This window comes from Natator depressus, chromosome 3 (assembly GCF_965152275.1).
Source record: "Natator depressus isolate rNatDep1 chromosome 3, rNatDep2.hap1, whole genome shotgun sequence".
NCBI lineage: Eukaryota > Metazoa > Chordata > Testudines > Cheloniidae > Natator > Natator depressus.
Window position 1 is genome coordinate 77,394,254 of NC_134236.1, and position 25,094 is coordinate 77,419,347.

General features: G+C 36.9%; 1 protein-coding gene across 3 annotated transcripts in view; it reads right to left on the minus strand.

Annotated features, from left to right (window-relative positions):
- Nucleotides 1–25,094, minus strand: part of ASCC3 (activating signal cointegrator 1 complex subunit 3) — a 513,547-nt gene that overhangs the window by 134,863 nt on the left and 353,590 nt on the right. For all 3 annotated transcript variants that reach the window (XM_074948158.1, XM_074948157.1, XM_074948156.1), the window contains exons 15-20: nucleotides 23,893–24,084; nucleotides 23,354–23,578; nucleotides 9,053–9,172; nucleotides 4,614–4,778; nucleotides 3,705–3,791; nucleotides 2,692–2,868 (exon numbers count right to left, since the gene is read on the minus strand). In XM_074948158.1, the coding sequence (XP_074804259.1) occupies nucleotides 2,692–2,868; nucleotides 3,705–3,791; nucleotides 4,614–4,778; nucleotides 9,053–9,172; nucleotides 23,354–23,578; nucleotides 23,893–24,084 (966 nt within the window). The remainder of the gene's footprint in view (nucleotides 1–2,691; nucleotides 2,869–3,704; nucleotides 3,792–4,613; nucleotides 4,779–9,052; nucleotides 9,173–23,353; nucleotides 23,579–23,892; nucleotides 24,085–25,094) is intronic.

Here is a 25,094-nt window from a genome sequence, read left to right on the forward strand (position 1 = left end):
ATACTCATCTAACATGGCAATGACAAATATTTTGCCGCCCATTTCTGCCCAATTACACACCCATGCAAGCCCATTGTTTTCAGTGGGATTGCCTAGGTGTAACTGAGGGAAGAATCTGACTTTACAGTGAGAAATGAGCTAGTAGTTCTGTTGATGACTCACTGAGCAGAATAGCATTCACTTTGTGCTGGCTCTGCAGTGCCAACAGGAGTTAAAAAAAAAAAAAAAGGTACTAAAATATTTTGTCACTAAAACACGCAGTTACTACTCTTCTACTGAGGTAGAAGGAACAATTTTTTTTAAAATACAGTAACTCTCCACTTAATGTCCTCTTGCTTTAACATTGTTTCGATCTTATGTCCCTGCTCCATTACAGAACATGCTTGTTTAAAGTTGTGCAATGCTCCGCTATAGTGTCGTTTGGCTGCCTGCTTTGTCCCACTAGCAGACCCCGCAGATCAGCGCCTTGCCCCCTGCTCCCCACGCCTCCTGCCCGTGGCAGTCAGCTGGTTTGTGGCATCCAGGAGGCAGGAGCGAAGACTAGGCGCACAGGCTCCCCCTCCCTCCCCACCTCCTGAATGCCACAAACCAGCGGACTGCCATGGGCAGGAGGCAGGGGAGGGAGTGGGGAGGAGTGAGGACGTGGCGTGTAGAGTAAAGGGGGAAGAGGTGGGGGAGGGAGAAGAGGCGGGTTAAGGCTGGGGGCTTGGGGGAAGGGATGGAGTGGGCGGGCTGAGGGTTGAGCCCCCCGCCCCTGGTGCTTGCACAATAGGGGAAGCTGCTGCTGCACAACATGCTTCTCCTAGCCTACGGCACCTTCAGACTCCTTGCCTGCCTCATTGTCTGCAGTGCCAGTGGGCAGTGCCTGTGCCTGCACATCCCATTGCTTCATACTCAGCAATGAGGATTGTAGTATTAAATTGTTTCTTTACAATTGCTTAAAACGTATACCTGTATTCAATTGCTTGTTTAAAATTGTTTAAAATGTATATAATGTCTTTTGTCTGGCAAAAAAAATTTCCCTGGAAACTAACACCCCACTATTTACATTAATTCTTATGGGGAAATTGGATTCGCTTAACATCATTTCGCTTAAAGTCGCATTTTTCAGGAACATAACTACAACGTTAAGTGAGGCGTTACTGTAGTCACTGTTTGGAGTAGAACTGCAATTTAAAAATTGTGATTCTAAGCACTACCACTCATGTCCTCACGTAAATTATTACACACATTTATAAATTGAGCACCGGCATATGGGACCACACCACCTGCTTTAAAATGCTACAGTTGAAAGAGACAAATAAAAGCTATAAACTGAAATTGAGAGACCTCTCTTAAAATGATCTTGTTGTGCATGTATCACAATCTTTATGATATGTATAATGATCTCAGCAAGCCCACGTGTGCTATAAAACCTGAACACAAGGAAACAAGCGAAGATGGCATGACGATCTTAACTCAGAATATTTATGCTTTTAAATGTTTAACTCTCATCCTTAATATAATTTAAATACAATTTTTATTATTTCTTCTTAAAATGGTTTGGCAAGATCTGACAGCACAATGTCAGAACATACTATGCTGCTGCTGCTGAATGAAGAGACAGAAATACTCTTAATTGTTCCAAAAGCCACAACCTTATAACCCACTACATACATTTACTATTGGTTGACATATGGAATTGTTTATGAGCTGTGTCATTTGCCTCTTTTAGGGTCCTCAAGCCAGTTAACAGATACCCTTTTAAGACGAATTTCAAGTGGCCCCCTGACTTCCTGGGATGGATCCTAGACTTGTGAAGAAGCAGCAATATTCCATAGATTTCCAGTGCTGTTGTATCCATGTGATGACCAAGCAACACATCAAGTTGATGACCACTTGGGGTGTTAAACTGAGCCATCAATCAAGAGCATGGACTGGTCTGCTATTACTGTGTGGGTGTCAACATAGTGTAGTCCCCCCAACTGTGGAGAGGTCTTCCATAATGTTTGGTATCTCCTTTCAGGTTTTTTAAATTTCAAGTCTAAACACTACCGGTCACAATGCACAATCAGCTTGAAGTTATGTTTTGCCACTCTGCAAGATCATTCAGGCTAGTCCCTTTCAAGTGTATGTTCAAATTAAGCAAATGCCAATCTGTATATGACTGGTGAACTTCTAGGGTCAATCTAGCTGTTTAATGGTATGCGGTGTGAACTTAAAGCCAATTCTGACAAGTGTGTACGCAACCTACTTAAGATTTGTAAGACCAATATTAATAAAACATTCTGGTGTAAACCAATTTTATAATGCTTTGCAAAACAAACATATAAAATTAGAATGCAAGAAAGTTAAATGGATTTACACTTTTTGGTAAATTTAGGAAACACTGAGGTTTAAGGCTAACATCTTGTATGCAATTGCAATTTAAACTATGAAAGATAACAAACAACAGTTAATGGCTACTATACTGGAAAACTAATTCAAACTCAACTAAAAAAGTACAACTTGGCCTCCTAAATTAGCACTTAGCAATTATTTTCCACTAAATCAAAAATATTCTGTGTTGAAATCTCAAAAGCTAGTGCTCAGATTTTCAAATCATATGTGCATATACTTTTGAAAATCTGGGCCCACATAGCTATCCATATATCTGGGTAAATGAAAGATGTGAAGAAAGACAAATGAAGAGATTTTATAATTTTTTTTTACCTGTGCAACATATGCAGAGTCTGAAATAAGGGAGAAACTATCAATCTCTCCTCGGCTAATATATGTTTGAAGGAGGATATTTATCTTTCCGTAACTGTTCTCTACACCTCCGGGAGCAGAAAGTTCACAGAAATTGTTCAGTAAGGCATCCAGTTCCTCTATTTCTTCTTCTCTTACCTAAAACACAATAAATAAGTTTGAAGAGGTTGGAGTAACTTGGTAAAAACTTTCACACTAAATTAAATTTCCATTATCTCTTAGAAACATTATTTTAAACAGAGTCTAATTTTACACACACCCCCCTCCCCCCCCCCCCCCCAAAAAAAACCAAGTCTTCCAGACTGTAGCTAATAGAACTTAATTGAAACTATCTTAATAGTGACACAATTACATTTTATTATTCATCACCATCAATTAAGGTTGCCATTGACACACAAAAATTTGATATGCCACAAAAATTGAATCTTCTGACCCTACCATCCTCCATCTGATGAGATTTCATTTTTTATTTGACCAGAGTAAAACCTCTGTCCATCTGGATTAGGGAAAATTTGAATTAACATTAAATGCATTCATTATAGTCATATAATGTGTCATAATATGTTCTTAGCTCAAAACTGTAAAGTACTATGATTCATGATATTACAGTTTTCACTGTTAATAAGATTAAGTCTTAATACAAGTAAAGAAATATTCATATCTACAGTTTGAATAATGCATAGCATTTTACATTCTCACTGATGAGAATGCAAAACACACCATAAATCTACTGAGACTGACAGTCTCAGTCTAAAATTTATTTAAAGACAGTAAATGTTTGGCCCCTACAGGGAACCAGTTGGGGGCCATTTCCATCAGGCCCTGACTACCTGACATCCAGAGGACTCAGAGAGTAGGGTTAAAAGCCGCACTCATTCTCCAACCACTGGTCATGCATTTTATGGACCTGATACTGTGGATTAGGGTCTACTTCCATTAAAAGTGTCCTTCTGGATGAAGTGATGCAATCTTACCTTGATCTGTTCAAATTCTTCTGCCTTAGATACTATAGCAAGAATATCACCTTCTGTTTTGTGAGCATCAAAATGTTCATTGAAAGTCTATCAAAAATAAAGTGATTTCATTTACTGTTAAAAATAAAAATGCAAAAACAATGATTTTGACCTACCAACTTAAAATTAAAGACAATTCTGCTTTCAGTAACAACTCAAAGAAGAGAGTCTCTAAGATTTTTAAAAGTAAGCAGGTGTCTTGGTTATTGGATACCCAGCTTCAGACTACTTAAAGAGGACCAAATGTTCAGAGGGCCTTCTCTGCACTTTCTAAAAAAACAGCTTCTTTTAAGTTGTCTCGAGCTGGAGACCCAAAAATGGAGGCAAACAAAATCCATAGTCACTTTTGAAAATCTTGTCTACACTATGTTCGAATGTGTATGATAAATGCCTAATTAAAGAACGACAACACATTTTCAGCTCCCAGGCTCCAATGGAGCAGGAACAGTTTTGGGCATATATGCAAATCTACACACGCTTCAGTGCACTAACACTTGCCTGTATGGCACTGATAAATTCTATCACATGAATGACAAGGTGATAGCATTTTCACCCACAGAAACACTTCTGTTAGTGGGCTCTGTGCATGCAAATCCTATTTCCTGCAAATGGACATACAGGTGATAAGATATCTAAGTCTTAGGAAGGGGCAGAGAATGTAGAAATCATCATCCAAAACCAAATCTGACCAAATCAATGCTGCTGAGCTTTCCCTATTGCCATATGCTCAGACAGTTTCTTTTGTAATCATGATTTGAAAAAGATATCAGTGTTAAATTGGCTACATGACCTATAAAATCTTCTCATGACCATTTTATATAAAGGGTTAAAAAGAGAGAAGTATACCAGAAGTAGAACAAGTTGTTGTACCTCAATAGTATTATACTTAATATAATAGTGGCTGGCAATTCTGCCTAAATCTGTTGAAGAAAAAAATCCAGTTCTCTCTTCAAAACGAATCATGCGGGCTTTGTCTAGCTTTCTGCCAACTTCAATCACCAGTTGTTCTCTGTGCTTCTCTAGCCCTGGATCCATCTAGAGACCATGAACAAAATACAAAAGTGACAAATGAGGCATTTCACCGAGATAATTCAACTTTTCTAAAAGCCAGAAACAAAATACAGTTGCAAAACAAATAAAATAAGGCCATGACTATCACACCAAGAATTAGTTCAGTCCTTATTAATACCAGTTATATTGACGCTAAGTTCACAAAAAGCTGCTGCACATACCAAACATGAATAAAAATGAGAAAATGCAGCTGATATACTGGTCCATCATCAAAATTATACTATATTTCAACAACAACAAAAAACCAACAACAGGGAAGTTACTTGACCCTGGATAGTTATAGCACTGAAAGACTAATGATGGTGTTGCTGTATTTATTACTAAAATATAGTTCTGGTTGACTTGCTAGCCCATAGCTGGGTGTCCAGCACTGGTTGCCCCTGCCTGCTGTGTCTCTGTAGTTAGAGTCCCCATGGCTGCATCTCTATAGTTAGGAATGCTGAAGGACTTCGACAATAGAGATCCTGCCTAGAATGGCTCTTACCAAATGAGACAATTTCAGCTCCCAAGCACCTGCAACTTCAACAGCAGCTCAGATGCCGCTAAAAACAGTAGCCTCCTGGCCACTACAAGAGACTGAACAGGTCTGGACTACGCATGTGCATAAAGTTAAGCATGCGTCTGCAGGATCAATGCCCTAATCAGAAGAAAGCTTAGTTTTTTCTTATGTTGATATTTTTAATGAAATATTCAAAACTGAAATGAAAGAGAAAAAAATCACAAAGTCCAAATATGGGCTGTCGACAAACTGTTGAAAAGGACGTTATTTTAGAAACTCTTTAATCCGTTATATAATTCATCCTCTTCTTTATTTCCCCATATTCCTAAGTAGCAAGGCTTTTCCTTCAGAATAACTGAAATACATTTTTTATTTACAGTTTTCCAAAGCTGACTCAAAAGGAAAGAGACAGGGATTCTCCAACAGTTAGAAGAATCATAGACTTTAAGATCAGAAGGGACCATTATGATCATCTAGCCTGACGACCTGCACAACGCAGGCCACGGAATCTCACCCACCCACTGCTGTAACAACCCCCTGACCTATGTCTGAGCTACTGAAGTCCTCAAATCGTGGTTTAAAGACTTCAAGATGCAGAGAATCCTACAGCAAGTGACCCGTGCCCCACGCTGCAGAGGAAGCTGAAAAACCCCCAGGGCCTCTGCCAATGTGCCCTGGAGGAAAATTCCTTTCCAACCCCAAATATGGCGATCATAAACCCCTAAGCATGTGGGCAAGACTCACCAGCCACACACCCAGGAAAGAATTCTCTGTAGTAACTCAGATCCCACCCCATCTAGCATCCCATCACAGGCCACTGGGCATATTTACCGCTAATAGTCAAAGATCAATTCATTGCCAAAATTAGGCTATCATACCATCCCCTCCATAAACTTATCAAGCTTAGTCTTGAAGCCAGATATGTCTTTCGCCCCCACTGCTCCCCTTGGAAGGCTACTCCAGAACTTCACTCTTCTGATGGTTAGAAACCTTTGTCTAATTTCAAATCTAAACTTCCTGATGGCCAGTTTATATCCATTTGTTCTTGTGTCCACATTGGTACTGAGCTTAAATAATTCCTCTCCCTCCCTTGTATTTATCCCTCCGATATATTTATAGAGAGCAATCATATCTCCCCTCAGTCTTCTTTTGGTTAGGCTAAACAAGCCAAGCTCCTTGAGTCTCCTTTCATCAGACAGGTTTTCCATTCCTGGGATCATCCTAGTAGCTTTCTTTGTACCTGTTCTAGTTTGAGTTCATCCTTCTTAAACATGGGAGACCAGAACTGCACACAATATTCCAGATGAGGGCTCACCAGTGCCTTGTATAACAGTACTAAAACCTCCTTATCTCTACTGGAAATACCTCGCCTGATGCATCCCAAGACCGCATTAGCTTTTTTCTCGGCCATACCACATTGGCGGCTCATAGTCATCCTGTGATCAACCAATACTCCGAGGTCCTAGAGCTGCTACAGCCCTTTGGGGAGCAAAGCATGCTCCTTGGAGTGGTGGGGCGGTGTGCAGCCTGGCCTTGCCTCGCCTCGCCCCCTTCCTGCACCTTTTGTGGTACTGAGACACCTCATGGGAGCAGGGACTGCAATACTATGTAGCTCTTACACAGGACATAAAGGGCAGGGGGGAAGAGAGAAGGTTCGTTGCACACTCCCATCCCCACTATACATCTGGGGACAATCTGACCAAAAGTGATTATGCAAATCAATGCACTTTGAATGGCTAGACTGGCTAATAATGACGGACCAATATGGATATATAAATTGGCAAATCACAAGATTATCAAGATTATTAAGAAATAACTGTATACTGATTACGAAAATTAAACACCCACAACTGGATAGGGAGGAAAAGGAATTGCATAACTGGTAAAACTATAGTTATGCTGCACCTGAAACTGCACAACTGCCCTGCACTCTGTATAACATAACACAGCAATGTAAAACCATAAATCAGATGCTTCCAAGAAAGAAGATAATATCTAGGTCTGAAGGCCTACTTGCTCTCTGCTATTCAAATCAACACCACCTCTAATAGGCATAGTCTGTTTCTATCTTAACACAAAAGAGCAAAGGCCACTTCAGTACAGGATGTGGCAGCGAAGGAGACAGCTGCAGGAATGGCAGAGCACTGGTGGACCTTCAGGATTGGAACTTGCTTGTTTGGCTGAAGAATGTCACAAACATTTTTTTGTCAGTTTTGTTTTAAAAATTATTCCTGTTAATTGTGTTTTAATGTTATCATTTGGTGTTACCAAACAGATTTACATTAATTATCCAATATGCTTAAATCAATTAATAATTTGCCACAGAACTCAGTACTGCTTGCCAGAGACATGAGTGTGAAGGAATTCTACAGAGCTAGGATATGTCAAAACTCCCACTGTTGAGCCCCAGCTAGATATAGTATTTGATAACACGTTATATTATACGTTTCATTTCCCTGGCTATGTGAGTTTGGCTAACCATATACAAATACACTATAATGTAGTATAAGAGTTTTATTAATATGCATTTGGGATGACTGCACTCAGAAAGCCATTCTAAATGAGAGCCCATAAAATATTTAAATTACACCTCACTATAATGTATTGAGAACTATGGAATTCTTACCTACTTTCCCTATCGTTTAAATCCCACTTCCAGCCCCAAGGACAAAGATTTTGGACCTGAAACATGACACTGGCATACTGCTATGTACATCGTACGTACTCAAAACCGGGGTGTTGATAATCATTTGAAAAACTATGCAGCCATGCAACAAATTGTGGAGATGTGAAATAAATTACATTTATCATGAACCTCTGACCATCTCGTCTGCACTCTGACCACTAAACTACATCCAACAGGACTACTCCTACCCGCAAAACCTCTAAGCAGCTTCGAACAGTTGCTATTAATAAATAATAAATAAATAGATCTTCCAGAGAAATAATTCCTTCGTTTTTTCCTCCTACCAGTTTATGTTCTTCTCCTACCTATCGAATTACTATTGTTGAAGGCTCTAGTAGAGCACATACAGCAGTGTTAAAGAAAGATAGGTGTTTACATTTCCTGCAAACTATGAAACACACCAAAAAGTAAAAATAAGGAATTCCACTATGAAAAAAATATATCTGTGTTCTGATTTATTCCAATATACAAAATAATATCTAAAAACAACATAAAACAAAGGAGTAAAACTCTTTAAATGACTGGATCCCAAGAAGAAAGAGACTTCAAATATGACTGAATGATTAATTTTATTAATCTATTAAATTAACAAATATTCTGTCTAATAATTTATGATACTGCAAGTGGTGAGATCTTCTAAAACAAATACTTGACAGAGGAAATACTGTGTGTAGAGCAGAGCTATGGCTTCAAGAAGACTTGACTGTATAATTCATATCTGACTTTCACTACTGAAATGCTGACAGTGACTAAAGCATGATAGTTGTTTTGATAAGAATGAGTGCTACGCGTTGATGGCTAATTTGGCCATTGAAAACGTATTTTGTATGATAGTGGGTAAAAGTGTTAGACAGGACAACTCAGAAGGGACCTTTTAACTTACTAATTTTCTAAAAAATAACTCTCTGCTATAGAAAATATCTTCTCCCTTTCATACACTTAAAGAATTGCTGATGTCAGGTAAAGCAGAAATAGCAAATATTTATCCTCACATCAGGAAAGGTTTACAGAACCAGAAAGCAGGTTAGATTTTTTTTTAAATGCATTTTCTACCTGATAAGCCTTGTGACTGATGCCATATACTAATGGATTTGCTCTCATCCGTACATAAAGATAAGTGTAACTTATCCACTTTACTGCTTCCTCCACATTAGTTACTGTTCCAAGAGCAACCTGTAAGTAGGAAGAGAGACAAAAATTGAACTTACATATTAGAGGAAAACACAAGCATTAAGTTCATAATATACTGAATTCAGACCATTAGCACTAGATTAGAGAAAGTGTCTGTAGCTTTCCATTTAAAATATACTAAAAATAATAATCATATAACAATCTCTTCTGAACCACCTATATATCTGCATTTCTAAAGCATGAATCACCATGGTACCTTTTTTCACAGTAGGTTTCAGATATCTGAGCACCTAAATGATCTTTTAATGTAAAATTTATAAACAGTAGGAAAGATCACGCAATACAGGCTTCTACCACAAGGAATCTGTAATTCTTCTATGAACAAGACTCATGTGAAATTCATATTTTAAACTTTTTAAGCCATGTAAACTTACTTTCCTGTCTGAGTTTAAGTGAGATGTTTGCAACCTGACTAAAATTGATAATTTTTCAATTATATCCTCATATGTGTTTAAGAAGCCATATTATAAGGGAAAATGTCCTGAAATTGTGGAAATAAGATTAATATAAATATTTTTCAAATCAAACAACATTGGCACACCAGGCTTTTTACCATGTCTTCATATATTGTCATCACTTTAAAAATAGGTTTCACCTGCCTTTTATCTTTGAAGATTCACATACACATGGCCACTAGCCAGAGCAATGCACTCACCCTGGGTGGCAACTTCTGGGGGTGCCATACCGCTGGGTGTTCTGTTTTGCTTTGCTATGACAGGACAGCCTTTTTTTTTAAAAAATTGTTATTTTTTGCTCCGCTGATTGGCCAGCTTATTTATTTATTTATTTGGCCCGGTCACCAGTGTGGAGGGAAGAGGGATTGCAAAAACGTTTTTCATCCCAGCCAGCAAAATGGCTAGGGCTGCCCCTGACTTTAGCACACAGCTGTGGTATCAGAATGTAACTGAAAGTTGAGTGGGTAATTTATTTCTGTAGACTATTAATGCAACCATACTGAAACAATATTTCACAGCAATCTTTTTGTAAGTTAGTGGTATTTCATCATCAAATTGATTGACACATTACGTATTTACTTTTTTAAAAAGGCGACTTCAGTTCTATTCTCTATCAGTTCTAGTCACAAAAGGCAACAATTATTTTTGTTTTTATTTTAACTTTGCTGTGAGAATTCAAGATTTCCATTATACTACTCAAACAAAATATACTCTTTTGCTTTGTTTCTCTCCATATTGTTTGGCAAACTCCTTAACAACGACTAATGTTAAAACATCAATTTGCTTTTACAGTCTGTCTCTCACATAAATCCTTTAAATTTACTTGAAAAAAAGCACACACAATGGTAAGCAATTTCAAATTCTCAGATCTACAGATCTATATGTTAATAGGGAAATTCATTATTATGAAATATGAAACAAACAAAAACCCCAACCACCTTACACTAAAAATATTACTGAAATCCCAAAACTATTGATAGTTAAACCAGTTTAAATCTGGAGTAACCCCTTTTGATTTCAATAATGAATCTTCATACTTAAATCTCAGCTAGGGCTATGCTTCATAAGATTGGATTGTTTCCCAATAGGATAGAAATGGACACCAAATAAGTAATATTTTGATAAGTGCATATATTCATGGGACACTGAATGGGTTAAGAATGCACACTTATCCTAAGCTACTTTAACTCAGTTGAAAGGGAGGGAAGACATCTTATCTCATGCATAAGCCTATTCTCAATTTGCTGCCCAAACTTATTTGTTCATTTGATTTCTCCCCATGACTCAATAAACCCCTTTCTGGTACATACCCTGAAGTAGCATAATGACATCTTTCAATATTACAAAACCCCTCCTGAAAATATCTAATTTTGAAACATCAAGGTATAAAGCTCCTATCCTGGAAGATAGCAAAGTCTTACACGAGTCAAAAACAAACCACTGTTTCTACCTCATTCATTTTAATTACTCATTTTGCATTTAGATTTGTTCAAAATTAAATATTTCCATAGTTAAAAGCAAAGCTAAGGAGGAAGATAGTAAGAATGTGTAGTGTAGATGGGTTGCAGATGAAATCTATAAATGTTTGTAAGGCTTCAAAACCTGTTAATGCTCATCATTCTTTTAAGGACTGTACTCACTAAATGCCATATGGAGAAAACAGTGAAAGCTACTTCTGAATATTTGCTGCCATCTAGTGACCACCTAAAGTTCTTGTGGATTGTTGGATAAGGTCAATAAAGGCTAACAACAAAGTACTTTCTACTGCAAACTTAAGAGTAATTATGAAACAAATGGTCTATAAAATGAGAAGGCAGCTTCTGATAGGTTTGGAAATTTAGGACTGGTAAGTGGAGTGAAAAGACTCCACTAAAGGTGTTTTCATCTTTAACAAAGTCAGAAACAAAATTCTAAATTGTTGTATTTAACATAGCCTTAGTACAGCAGTTTTAATTTTTTAACTCCTTAAACAGTTACTTGGCTGTTATAAGAAAAAACACTGGGCCTTACAAAATACATATCATGTTGAAACTGAACTGCCTGATTGCACCTTTATATCTGATGGATAGACAACTAATAATTACATTGCTCACATAAATAATTGTGACTGCAAACTGTGTCTGAAAAATGAAAGGCTGAGTTTTAAAAATTCAGCTCACAATGTGTATTTGAGTGAAAATGGAGGTTATTTAAGTAGTCAGTTTAAGAATTTTTCAACTAATCAGTCAAGGGCTTATGCCAGTACAACTGTGACTTTGAAAAAAAATTATAACAGCAATAATAAATAGTTTTAATTTTAAAAAGCCCTATGCAAAGAGCTTAGCGAGGTGAGCAGCAATTCAGAAAACAGTTTAATTTTTCAGTTTTAGTTTAAACAAGTCAATATTCTTAACAGTACATCATCTGTAAAAATGTTTTTACATAATTATGTATATTTTCATTTAATTATGTAAAAACATTTTTACAGAAGTGATCTTTCACAGGACTCAGAAGACTGGCCCTGAGGCTGATTTCTCTTTATAAATATGGTACAATCAGAAATACTTTGAGATTTGAAAGGAGAAAGTGTCCTACCCCAATAAAGAGAAGGAAGCTGTATCATTCTTCAGTAAAGGTAAAGAACTTGAGTAAAAGGCAAAGACACACAGAAGAGGGCTAATTTGACTGAATAAATCTGAACTATAGAAGCATTATATTTAAGTTCAGGAATATAGTAGATTTTTATTTTGTAAATATGGTAAGAACTATTTTTCTTATCATTTCTTTGAATCTCCTATACAAAGATCAAATAAAGTCAACCTATCAATTTGCTCTTTTAAACATAGTCTCTTTGCTAGAGCTAAAACACAAAAGCTCAATAAATCCTATCAGAATCAAATTCTCTTCAATTCTTCACTTTTCCATGCTAAATAATCTCAGGCTTGGTCATTTCCTCTGAAATGTAAGATCCACTACTGCTGAACTTTTCTGGACCTATTCTATCTCAGTTAGATTCTTCCTAAATAGCTTGTCTATACTCATCTCATTGTCCCTAAAAAAAATTGTGAATCTTGCTAGCCCTGGTGCAGCTTTACAGAGTTAGCAATGGGGCAGAGGGAGGGAGAGACTCTTGTATAGAGAAGGTGCCGGTGGCCATCAACTCTTCAAGCCACCATATCTTCTAGACTCGCTCTAAAAGGAATTTGACAACTAGTGGTACCATGCTGGTGACCGCTCTACAAAACCACTCCCATTGTTTCTGCCACAGTCAATAGCTGGGAGATTCTGGGGGAAAAAAGCCAGAGTAGATACAGCCTATTTGAGGTGATCAAAACTGAACACACTACCTCAGATGATGGTGTGCCACTGTTCAGTGTAATGGTCTCCCATTTGCATTGTATTTTATTTTTTCCTCTGAAGTGTTTTTGGCCTATTGGAGACATCTTCTGCTACTTATGATGATTCCTACAACTCTGCAAGCTTATATCTAATCAGTATATATGCAAAGAGCTAATCAGTATAAGACTATTGCTGAACTCAAAGAGATAAACGATCAGGTTGCCATCTAGAAAAACAATAGACTAGTGTAACTGGTTTGACTTACTATTGATTTTCTGTAATCACGTGAACACCAACCTTTCCTGCCTTGTCATTATAGTAGGATAAATCATGTCTTGCATATCAGAGGCCATAAAAAAATGGTTGTTTCATGGTCTTGTCAATGCCTTACTTTGGCTTTTCAGCATTTTCAGTTAGCCTACAGTATTGCTACTTCCACTAAAATGTTCATAAACAATCATTAGCATACTTCTCAATAGATTCCTAGCTGGTTTAGCTGCACTGAAGCCAGTGGAATTTCATTAGCATGCACCAGCTGGGGATATGGCCCTTAAAGTGCAATATTACAATTACATTACAATACATTTGGTCTTTTAAAAAAATAATCAGACTTTAAAAATTTCATTCTACTCCTTTGCTTATTTATGTGGTGGACCAATAATTAAGAGATTCTCTAATTTAGTGTTGCAGCATATCATAACTTCTTAGTTTTTTTTAACCGTTTAAGTCACATAATATTTATTATTCATTATTATTTTTATTATTGTAGGACCCAAGAGCCTCCGCCTTGGACCAGGAACCCATTGTGCTAGGTGCTGTACAAACACAGAACAAAAAGATAGTCATGCATGTTTATTATTTTGGGAATTTTGCATACAAAATATTCCTTTCTCCACTAGTTTGCCAGTTTTCTTTCTCCCCTCTCACTCTCAGTTTTTAACTTAGTGCAATAAAAATTACTATATTTCAGCATATTGCATATTCTCTAATTTTTTTTTATGATCTGGTCAGTCTTACTGACTACTAAAGTATATGTATTATGTGAATCAGATGTATTACGTGATCCTGCTCGTGTTGTTAACATCTCTGACTTTATAATGCATTGCTTTACATTTCATACTGAAGGTAACTGTGTGATCTATGATATTGTCTTTGCTATGGATAAAAAAGCCGTAGCGTTTTTACAGAATACCATTTGAGTATTCAGTTACTGTTAAGGATCATTTCAATTTCCATTGAGTCCACCTTTGGGCCAAGGATGCATTTCATTCATGTTTGAGGACATTAAATTATGCTACTGAACACTTGTGAAATACATGCCTATTTAGTAAAATATTATCATATTCCTCTATGTTATATATCTGCAGCCACAATATTATAGATTACTTACAATTCTTCATAAACAGGCTAACTTTGTTATGGATGTTAGTCTTACTAGGAAAATGAAATACTTGCACTCCATTTTTTAAAATTTAAGTATGTTGATGCCTAGCAGTTACTCCAGATGAGTACTATTCCAACATTACAGAGCACTTTCTCCCTCATCTGTCTTGCTTTTAAATACTCCTTTTCCTTATGACTCTTCTACATGAGGATTAAGTGCCCATTTGGATACATACCAGCTCAGCTGGTACTATGGAATGATATTTACCTTTCCAAGTCTTCTGTAATTAGTTTTGTTTGATGGTGTCTAAGCTAATGAAATGTAGATAATTTATTATTAAATGGAAGAAAAACAAATAATAATGCTACATTAAAGCATCACAGTTAAAATCATAAAGCCAGAAAATGCAAAAGTTAGGGTTCCAAAAACAATGCTAACGGCACATTTGTTTGATAACAGACAGCTGCAGCAAGTCTGGGTTAGCAGAAGCTTGGTACATTGATTTGTTATGTGTTTGTATAATGCCTAGCACAATGAAGTCCTGATTTAACTAGAGCCTTTGGGTGTTACACTAGAATATAATAAATCATAATAAATGGCAGGTACTAGCTTCGTCTTTACAATGAACAAAAACATTTAAAATGGAAACTGAATTTTCAGAATATTCTAGATTACAGCAAAACAGCAAACAAAAATGAGAATGTCCCTAAAATGATGTTTACCTATCCTTGATATGAAGCTAGATGTTTACCTAGGTCTGATTTTAAAAGTGCAAATTAATTAAAAAAAAATTGGACTTTTGCCCTTCTTTTCTTTACCCTATAAAGAAGGTCTGCAAAAATTAATCCTCCTCTCCCTCAAAAAGAGATATGATTTCTGCTTGCTCTGACAATGTCAGGTATGGTTTTTCTTTTTGCTGAAAAAGCAAAAGTATCTTGTGATATTATACCTTAATTGAAGAGGTAAGGTGTTAATTCTCTAATAAAACTCCTCTTTCTCCAAAATAGTCAGTCAGTCACTGGAATTAAATAGACATTACGAAAAAGAAACAAAACCCAGAATTTTAGACATTCTAACTGAAGGTCCCGTTCCTCCTGAATTATTCTAAATGCTTGTGATGCTATCATTTCACTCATTCACCACTCGTCCTAGGACAGAGAAAACCTGAATTTATAATGTAAAAATAAAGTGGAAAAATAAATACTTTTTGGGAGGGGGAAAAAATAGTAAAAAAATATCATCACCCTTTCAGGCCTTCTTCATAAATCATAAGAGACAAATAAAAGGCATAAACCCAATATTTTCCGATGAAATCTTTCAGGATTTTGCTGTATGTTTTTCCAATGAAAATACGTACACTATCCCTAACACAAATTGTCCTAGCAGAGTTGTGAGCATCATCTCCTATGTTAATCCAAGCCCTCTGAGCAGCCCAAGAACATGGAGAAGTCACAACAGGGCTAGGGCTCTTCTAAAAATCTTAATAGATGGCACACAGCGATGCTCAGAAGTGATTGTTTTTCCAATTAAAAAAAATTATAGTTAAAAAAAGTTTTCCCATGCCAAGCAAAATCACTAATCCCCAGTGAACACTATGTTGAAGCAAAGTTTCAAACTTAAACGGACAATTGGTGCCACTAAAGCTCTCTTTACACCAGTTGATGATCTGGCCCACACTGTTTCTTCATTAGCTCTATTTACTAGAGTACAGCTAGATTTTTTTAAATTAAACATGTATTATTTAACTCATCCATGGATGAATTAAAAAGGAAAATTAATTGCAGCAAAAACTAAACATGTACAATTTCATTTAAAAAAGCCAACAGTTAGGAAGTTATGAATGTGAAAACAGCATTATAAGAGATCATTTTGCAACTTCTACTGTTTTAGGCACTAGCAGGCACCAGTTGATATGTTATTGTTCTGATTTATTAGCTCACCTTCCTTTGAATCAAGATCTTTATATAGTTTTACATAACTTCATCACATGTTTTCAGGATATCATGGATTTTCATTGGATCAGAACCGGGGTTCTCAAACTTCATTGCACCGTGACCCCTTTCTTACAGCAAAAAATACGACACAACCCCAGGTGGGGGGCTAAGCCCGAGCCCTGCCGCCCCAGGCTGAAGCCCTTCAACTTCAGCCCTTGGCAGTGGGGATCGGGCTTTGGCTTTGGCCTTGGCCCCAGCAAGTCTAACGCCAGCCCTGGCAACCCCATTAAAATGGGGTCACGACCCACTTTGGGGTCCTGACCCACAGTTTGAGAACCGCTGGATCAGAACCATTGGCCGGCCTAAGAATTATTTTAGTTACCATGTCTGGATATGTTTTTATTTCACATTGGAGGTGGTTGCATGCATTCAAAAATCTTTATCATCATCCAGAGCCCTAATTTGTATGTTTTGATAAATAAATATATAACGTGTGTGTGTGGAGTCTGGGTAGGAGGGCACTCATTCATTTTGCAACAGTCCCAATTGCCAGCATGTATCTAAGATTTTAAAGTTCAGCTGGACAAGTTCTGCCTGCTTTATATTTAAAAAAATAATAATCATCCTCATTTGATTTAATAGGGAAAAAACTAACTATAATTAACATTGCTTTGTTCCGTAAGTGCTAATTAGCAATAGTGTGTTATGTATTTAAATAAAAATTCCTATATAATCTTATAAAATTATATCAACTAAAAATAGTATCTCTAGAAAATAAGATGGGGAGAGACTTACATGGTGTTATCAATTACCTTCTTTCGATTCCATCAAAAGGGTCCTCCTACATCCATCACAGTTAAAGATTTATATCATAGCTGTACAATACATTAATTAGTGATTGTCCTGGAAGAACTGTGCATCTGTCAATGTGATTTACAATCTTCTACCTTCTTTCTCACCTCCATCAGTAATTACTATCTCTACTAGAATATATGAGTCATGACATCAGTCACTGTAACACTGGCATTAGCAGCTATCCTATATGTTGTGCTACTCCAAGTAACAGTTTTGTGAACTTCTCCAGGGGCAAAAGAACTCACAAATCACTTCTCATATAGGCTTTTGAAAACACCAATTCCACACCTAAGTTTTCCAGAGTTGCTCATTGAAACTGAAAGTCTTGTGTGGCAAGGAGGAAGAAAAAAGTTTGGGGCTCCTTTAAGCATCTCTTCTAAATTAGGGTTACATGGGACTTACCTGAGTGGAACCAAAGGTGGAACAGGAAGTGGCTGGATCAGGTGGAGGCACTGAGCCACCACATGCACTGGTCAAGAGGAGAGCATTTATACCCAGGCACTCTGGAAGGAACCCTCTCTCTCATTAATCATAGATCAGCAACACCCACCCTCCAACAATGGAATCAGAGTAAGACTGCGTTTTTATGATCTGTTGTGGGCATTGCACTAGTCATCATTTTTCTTTCAGGGCTGGGAAAGAATTTTTCCCTCACTGCCAAATTGGCTGAAATGGGGTGAGCTTTTCACTTTGCCCACAGGTCAGGGATCCAGTGGGGTAGGTCAGGAGGTTAAGCCAAGATGCCACAATTTAGCAGGTACCAGGTGTCCAGTGCAGTACTTGTTAACAGAGATGATACAGTTCCCTAACAAACAGCAGTTGGATGGGGATTTAGGGGAAGTCATCCACTAAAGAAAAGGAGAAAAGGAAAAGGAGGGTTGGAGCTCCTAAAGTCAGACAACAGGGAGACAACCCACCCTCCTTTTTTCCTCAGTTCCTCTTAATCCTCCCATGAGAGGAAGGTGGAGGGGTCCCAGCAACAGGCTTGGAGCAGGTTAGAAAAGGGGAGAGTTGACAGCAGCCCTCACAAATAAGTGGAAATGATTGAGAAAAGCCCTGTACAATTTCTTCTCGAGTATTCCCAGATAAGTTAAATGAGGAGAGTTGAGGCCTAATTAAACTACATCCATTGCTGGTTGTGCAAAAAAGGCAAAGCTTCATTAATAAAGTCTTTGCATAATGCTTCAAGACAGGAAAAATACATTAACATAGCTCCCCATACATTAAAAAGGCAGATTCTAGAAAGACAAATGCACAACCAGCTACACTTTTATGGTAAGTTCATACCAGAAAACTTGCTTAAAAACAGGCAATACAATTGTCTGTGTCTTTAAAATCACAAAGGTAGAAAATTACTATTACTTACATTAGAAAACTTGAAGTGGTTTTGGCAATAACTTGTGGCAATAACCATTATGCCCCAATGTTGGCGTTAAAACAGCTCTATAAAGACGGACACTTCTCTGTTCTTAGGCCATTCATGATTAAAAATTGCAGTAACTCTGATTTTGTAATTTACCACAATTTCTAGGAAAACAGAGCACTTAGGGGGAACCCATCACTCTTCTAGAAATCAGAAGACTCTTGGCCAAAAAGTTTTGTCAGAAATTTCTCCAAGTTCTCTTTCCAACCTCTCAATCATATATAATTTATGTTTTGTTATTTTAATATTATCTCTACCCCAGAAAAGATCGTAGGTAGCCTAATTATTAAAAATATTTTTTATAGTTAAATAGATGAATAAATGCTTAACAGATATAAAAATCTTGGCTAAAATCCTAGTTTTTCAGTCATAGGATTATCCATACCTACTCAATTGAACTTTTTATTGGCATGTAGTATTCAGATATTATAAGGTAAGACAGCTGATTGATAGGATTTCTTCAACTCAAAAAGGAGTTACCTCCCCTTTTGTTCAAAGGACAGTAGTCAGACACAATAGCTGGGTATGAGAGCTGGAAACTTTCAAGCCCTTTATTAGTTGGATCAATCTTCTGTTACATATTACAGCTATTTAATTTTGCACTGTTTTCTTTCTGACAGAGACACAAAACAGGGTTGTCTCCTTTCATGGATTTTTTGCCTTTTCTGCACAACAACCAATTAGCTTGATCACTGAAACCTTAGTGTGCTGTGGAACACTCAAAACCCCTTAACTTATGGATATGAAGCGTTCCATATCTCCATATTGTCTAAATTAAATCAAAGATTAAGGTATAGGTTTAGACTGTGGTTTTCAAAGCCAAGTGAGGGTATATTTTAATGGAAATTGTGTATCAAAATGCACAGAGATATAAGAATTACCATACTGGGTAAGACGTATGGTCCATTTAGTTCACTATCATGTCTCTGACACTGGATAGTACCAGATGCTTCACAGGAAGGCACAAGAAACAGATATGTGGTAACCTGCCATTGATGAAGATCTCATCCTGATCCAATTGTTAGAGATTGGTTTAAACCCTGAAACATGAGATTTTATCATCCTTCCATTGTTCTTTTCATTAGCATTAACTGCAAGTTTTGTTATTCATACACATGTCCAATTCCTCTTTGAAGCTTTATAAGTTCTTGGCCTCAATGACATCATACAACAATGAATTCCATAGTCTAAATATATGTTCTGTGTAAAAGTATTTCCTTTATAAGTTTTTAATTTGCCATCTTTTAATTTCATTGAATAACTCCTTTTTCTTGCATTATGAAACAGGGAGAACATCTGATATATATTTTTATCATGTTTCCTCTTACTCATCTCCTTTCTAAGGTAAACAATCCCAATCTTTCCAGCCATCATATGAGAGTTTTTCCCCACTTAATCTATTCCTTCCCTCCTCTGAACCCCACTTATTTCTGCAATATCCTTTTTGAGATGGGGTGATCAGTATTGTGCACAATATTCCATATGAGTCTGCATCTTTGATATATTTTTATAATACTGTACTACACTATACTTTTTTTTCTATATTGTTCTCCATTTTTTTCTGTATTGCATCCTGGATACTCTTTTTAACCAAACCTGCACATTGAGCTTAGGTATTAACGGAGTGGATCACAATGATGCCCAGATCTCTTTCCTGTATTAGTACAGTTAATTTAGAACCCTGTAAGGTTTATGATTACTAGAAAATTTCCCCTCCACTTTGCAATACGTTGTATTTATCAACATTGGATTTCATCTGCCATCATGTAGACCATTCTGCTACCTTGATTAAGTCCTTCTGAAGTTCCTCATAGTATTTTCTGGACTTGACTATCTTAATAACTTTGTTATGGCCTAGTTGGCTTTGAAAATTTCAACATTAGCTAAATCACTTTATGGTATACACCCTATCACTCTAGTAACTGCGGTTTTAAAGTGGATCCTAGTAGCTTCACTTATTTGAAATTTTTACCCCAGAATACAAAAGAAATAGAGAAAATCTATTCACTCAGAATTCAAATTGTTAGGTACTGTTTCCTCAACTCATGAACTGGTGTTAAGAAAAAACTCCACTGCAACTTGTGCTGAGGTGACAGATTTCCAGTAGATCCTGAATAGACAAGATCTCCATTCACATTAAGTTTTGGAATTTTTGCTTCACTGTGCACAGGTCCCTCCAGACATGCATACAGGATGTGTTCAAGACAACAAACCTAGTTACGCCAAATATAAACAAATATGGTAATAACACAATGTGACGTGTCAGAAATCTATCAAGGGGCTATTTCTGGTTCAAAGTGCTTGACAAAATGGCTCAGTTTACTTCAAGTCTGCTATTTGCAGGTACAGTATTGCTTGAATTTTTTATTTTGGATATTGTGTTACCTGCCCAATTTATTGGAACATAAGTTAGCTGAGGCACAAATTACTCTGTTAGACATATTGTTTACATTCTTTTGCATGGACAGAGTATTGACCTACTCTTTAAGCCTGGGTTAGAAAGAATCAATAAAAATGCTTGATCTACCTACGCAGCAGAAAGACTTGATGGATTCTACAGTATGTTCTTTTCAGAGTTTCATTTCTATTTTACCACAGCTATTAGATTTATAGCTTCACTTCCCCTTTTTCTTTCCCTGACCCTCAATTTTTATTAAAGTATATTAATGACTAACCTTGGTCTTTCAATTGAAAGCGCGAGCGAGTGAGCAAGAGAAAGCACTGGAATGGGTTACCTAGGGAGGTGGTGGAATCTCCATCCTTAGAGGTTTTTAAGGCCCGACTTGACAAGCCCTGGCTGGGATGATTTAGTTGGGATTGGTCCTGCCTTGAGCAGGGGGGTTGGACTAGATGACCTCCTAAGGTCTCTTCTTACCCAAATCTTCTATGTTTGTATGAAATCTTGGTCGGGGGAAAATGGTGGGAGATTCACAGGCCCCATCTCCTCTTCTTCCCACAAGCAGATCAAAGGTGTATTAGTAGAGGAGCACAGCAGGACTGCTGTCAGCTCTGTAGCAGCAGATGCACGGAACTCAGTGCTCAGAACAGTAGTTGATCCACCAAGCTCCCTCCAGTGCTGTTCTCCCTTTGCGCTACCTCATTTTGGGGGAAAGAGGGATAGCAATTGGTCACAGGTGCTTCTTTTTCCTAACGCTCATGTCTCTCTCTCCTATTCTGGGGTGTGTGGCAGGAGGGGGTTCTCTCTCCCTTTGCCCCCCCGCCTGCACCAGGTTCCTTGAGGGGCACCACTAGGAGGTCCTGTCCAGAACCCTTTCTACACTCCAAAACTTTCAGATATTTTTTTTAACTGTATGGTGGTGTGGGAGAGGGATGGGAAGCACATGTGAACATTTCCACCCTTCCATAGTATTTTATGGCTAATGCTCTTTGAAGTAGCTGAAACCTTTTCAGGCAGGTGCTGAAGCCCCAACTATATCCTGGGCTGTACTGATGTATAAATCTACTTGGGCAGGGATTCTTCCTGCAAACAGGGATTGAAAAGAGTCTCAAACAAGAGATCCAAACCCATCAAAAACTAAGAGACACCAAATCTGGCCATTTGTTCACCCTGACTGTCACACTTCTATGAAAAGTGGTACCAAGGACTAGACCTGCACTTTTCAGAAACCATTACATCTGTTTTAGCTTTATGTTTGGTTTTATTGCTCATATTTTTTCCTTTTTTATATAACTTGGCCCTCCAATCACAAAACAACAATTACTTAAAAAAAAAAAAGAAGACTAACATAATGACAAATAATAAAGCAAAGAAATACATGGATAAAAGAGTGAAACATATCTTAAATACCCAAACATCAAGACATAATGTGATCCATTAACAAAGTCATTAAGGCTTTCTGGGTTTCAATAAGTTACTGAAGGGCATTTAAGTTAAATATAACTGTGAATTTCTTTACTTTTATTGGGGAAAAAAAAGTCTAAAGTGCTTTTGAAAAGTGATTTACCCTTCTTGATTTGGAATACATACTTAGATTTCTGAATGTTCCAGAAAAAAATATTTTTTAATTGGCTACTACAATGACTAGCCTTTGAAAAGTTATATTTTAGTATGATTAAAGCAAAATGCAGTCTGCAAATAACTATGACATTTTCAAAAGAAAATATATTTTCATTTGAGATTTTAATTTAAGTAAACTGATGACTTGCCGTTTGTAACAAATCTGTTTTAATTACTACTGTAAAACTAATATCAAAGAGAAAGAACAGGTCAAACCAGAATGTGTGTTACACTTCCTAGCTCCGGTTCAATAAATTAAATATTAGAGTTTTCACAAATAAAGGATAACTTTTACAAAAATTTATTATTTTTTAGACAATTTCTTGTTAGTTTGTTTTCTGTTTGTGTGTGTATATATATTTATTTGATTTTACTTTTATACTTTCCCTTAATTAATACACTTTATACAGAGCATTGGAACAATCCAGTTATGCTAATTAAATTCAGATTCTCCTAAAATAATTCTGTGTAAAAATATAAAAAAAGATTATAGATTCTTCTGTAGCCGGGGCTTATATCTGCTATGTTGACTCTCCATATTTTGACTTGTAATATCTTTAATTACTTTCTTCTGTGCCTTGTGATACTTACCACGCCTGTGCAAAGTGTTACTTATTGTTAATTTCTCTTAAATCAAAATATACACCTGTAAAATCCCTTTATTGGGTGGAGTTTCTATTACTTTATAGATATTTTGAATATATGAATATTGCATTTTTTGGGATTAAAATTTGTCATCTTAAGATAGTTTCTCTTAACAACTTATCAAATGTTACCTCTGCATTTAAGTTGTCAGCAAGGCTTTCAAGAAACTGGCTCTCAATTGGGTTCTGCTGAGTAAGCAGAGTCAGGTAATGGCTGAGTTTATCATGTGTTGTAATAATGATGCCTTCTCCAAATTTGTCAAACTGAGGCCGTCCAGCTCGACCAAATATCTGCATGACATCTAAAATTCCAAGGTCAACAAACGAGCCTCTTTTTGCAGCATATATTTGTGTTCCCTGGTTGAGGAAAAGTTAATAAAAATTACCATAAACACACACGAATATAATCCTGATGAGCTGAATACTGAAATTACGCAAATATAGCATGATCTCAAAAGTGTACCTTAACTAATCCTTTTATAATCTGCAATATATTTAAATCTGTACTATACAAACTGGATTCTGACTGGAGAGAATCAGTTTAACGAGATATAAATAACATTTCAAGTCAATCAGACCCCCCACAACCCACAACCAATATCTTGCTATACATGCATTTTTACAGGTTTGTTTTAAGACACATTCACTTGCAGAGCAGGATAAGCTCTTACCTTAATAATAACAGCATGAGCAGGAAGATTGACACCCCAGGCTAATGTGGCTGTACAAACGAGGACTTTGATATGTCCATGAGAAAACAAGTTCTCAACCAAACTTCTGTCTTGCCGCAGCATTCCTGCATGATGAATACTAAATCCATCTGGAAACAATTCACGTAACTGCTTGTTTCTGGACCTTTGTACCTACAATGGGCAAAGGAAACACATTAATTCACTTAGAACTACAGTACAGGAAGCACCATACTTAACAAGGATTCGAATTATCACTATTTCAAGAAGAAGAAAAAAAAAGATTAGTCAGTACTATTATGAACCATATAAAAACGAACCCTTTCCACTAATGGGGAAATTTAAGTACATACAGACACCTGTTTATATACTGTAAGTGAATCAAATTGCTTCCCATAATTACTTGCAAAAGAATTTACTTACTTGGGACCCAGAGAAGCCAGATGAGCATTATACTACACTGGCTTCATTTAAGCTCAGCTGGCTCAGATTTACCGATTCACAGTATGAAAAGATATTTGAAATCCTGAATTTCTCTTTCCTTTTTAACATAAACTCTTTCTATTGGCAAGAATGATTGTTACTTTCCTGCTATTATAAGCATCTTATTACACTTCATTACCAACTGAGACTCTTTATGTTTATCTGTGGATTTCTAGAGCACCCGAAACTACAGTTTTTTCAGCACTACATACTGTATTATAACTAATTTATTTTGTAAAAAGAAAAGGAGTACTTGTGGCACCTTAGAGACTAACCAATTTATTTGAGCATGAGCTTTCGTGAGCTACAGCTCACTTCATCGGATGCATACTGTGGAAATTGCAGAAGACATTATTATATACACAGACACCATGAAACAATACCTCCTCCCACCCCACTCTCCTGCTGGTAATAGCTTATCTAAAGTGATCATCAAGATGGGCCATTTCCAGCACAAATCCAGGTTTTCTCACCCTCCGCCCGTTTGTCTGTGGGGGGGCGGAGGGTGAGAAAACCTGGATTTGTGCTGGAAATGGCCCATCTTGATGATCACTTTAGATAAGCTATTACCAGCAGGAGAGTGGGGTGGGAGGAGGTATTGTTTCATGGTGTCTGTGTATATAATAATGTCTTCTGCAATTTCCACAGTATGCATCCGATGAAGTGAGCTGTAGCTCACGAAAGCTCATGCTCAAATAAAT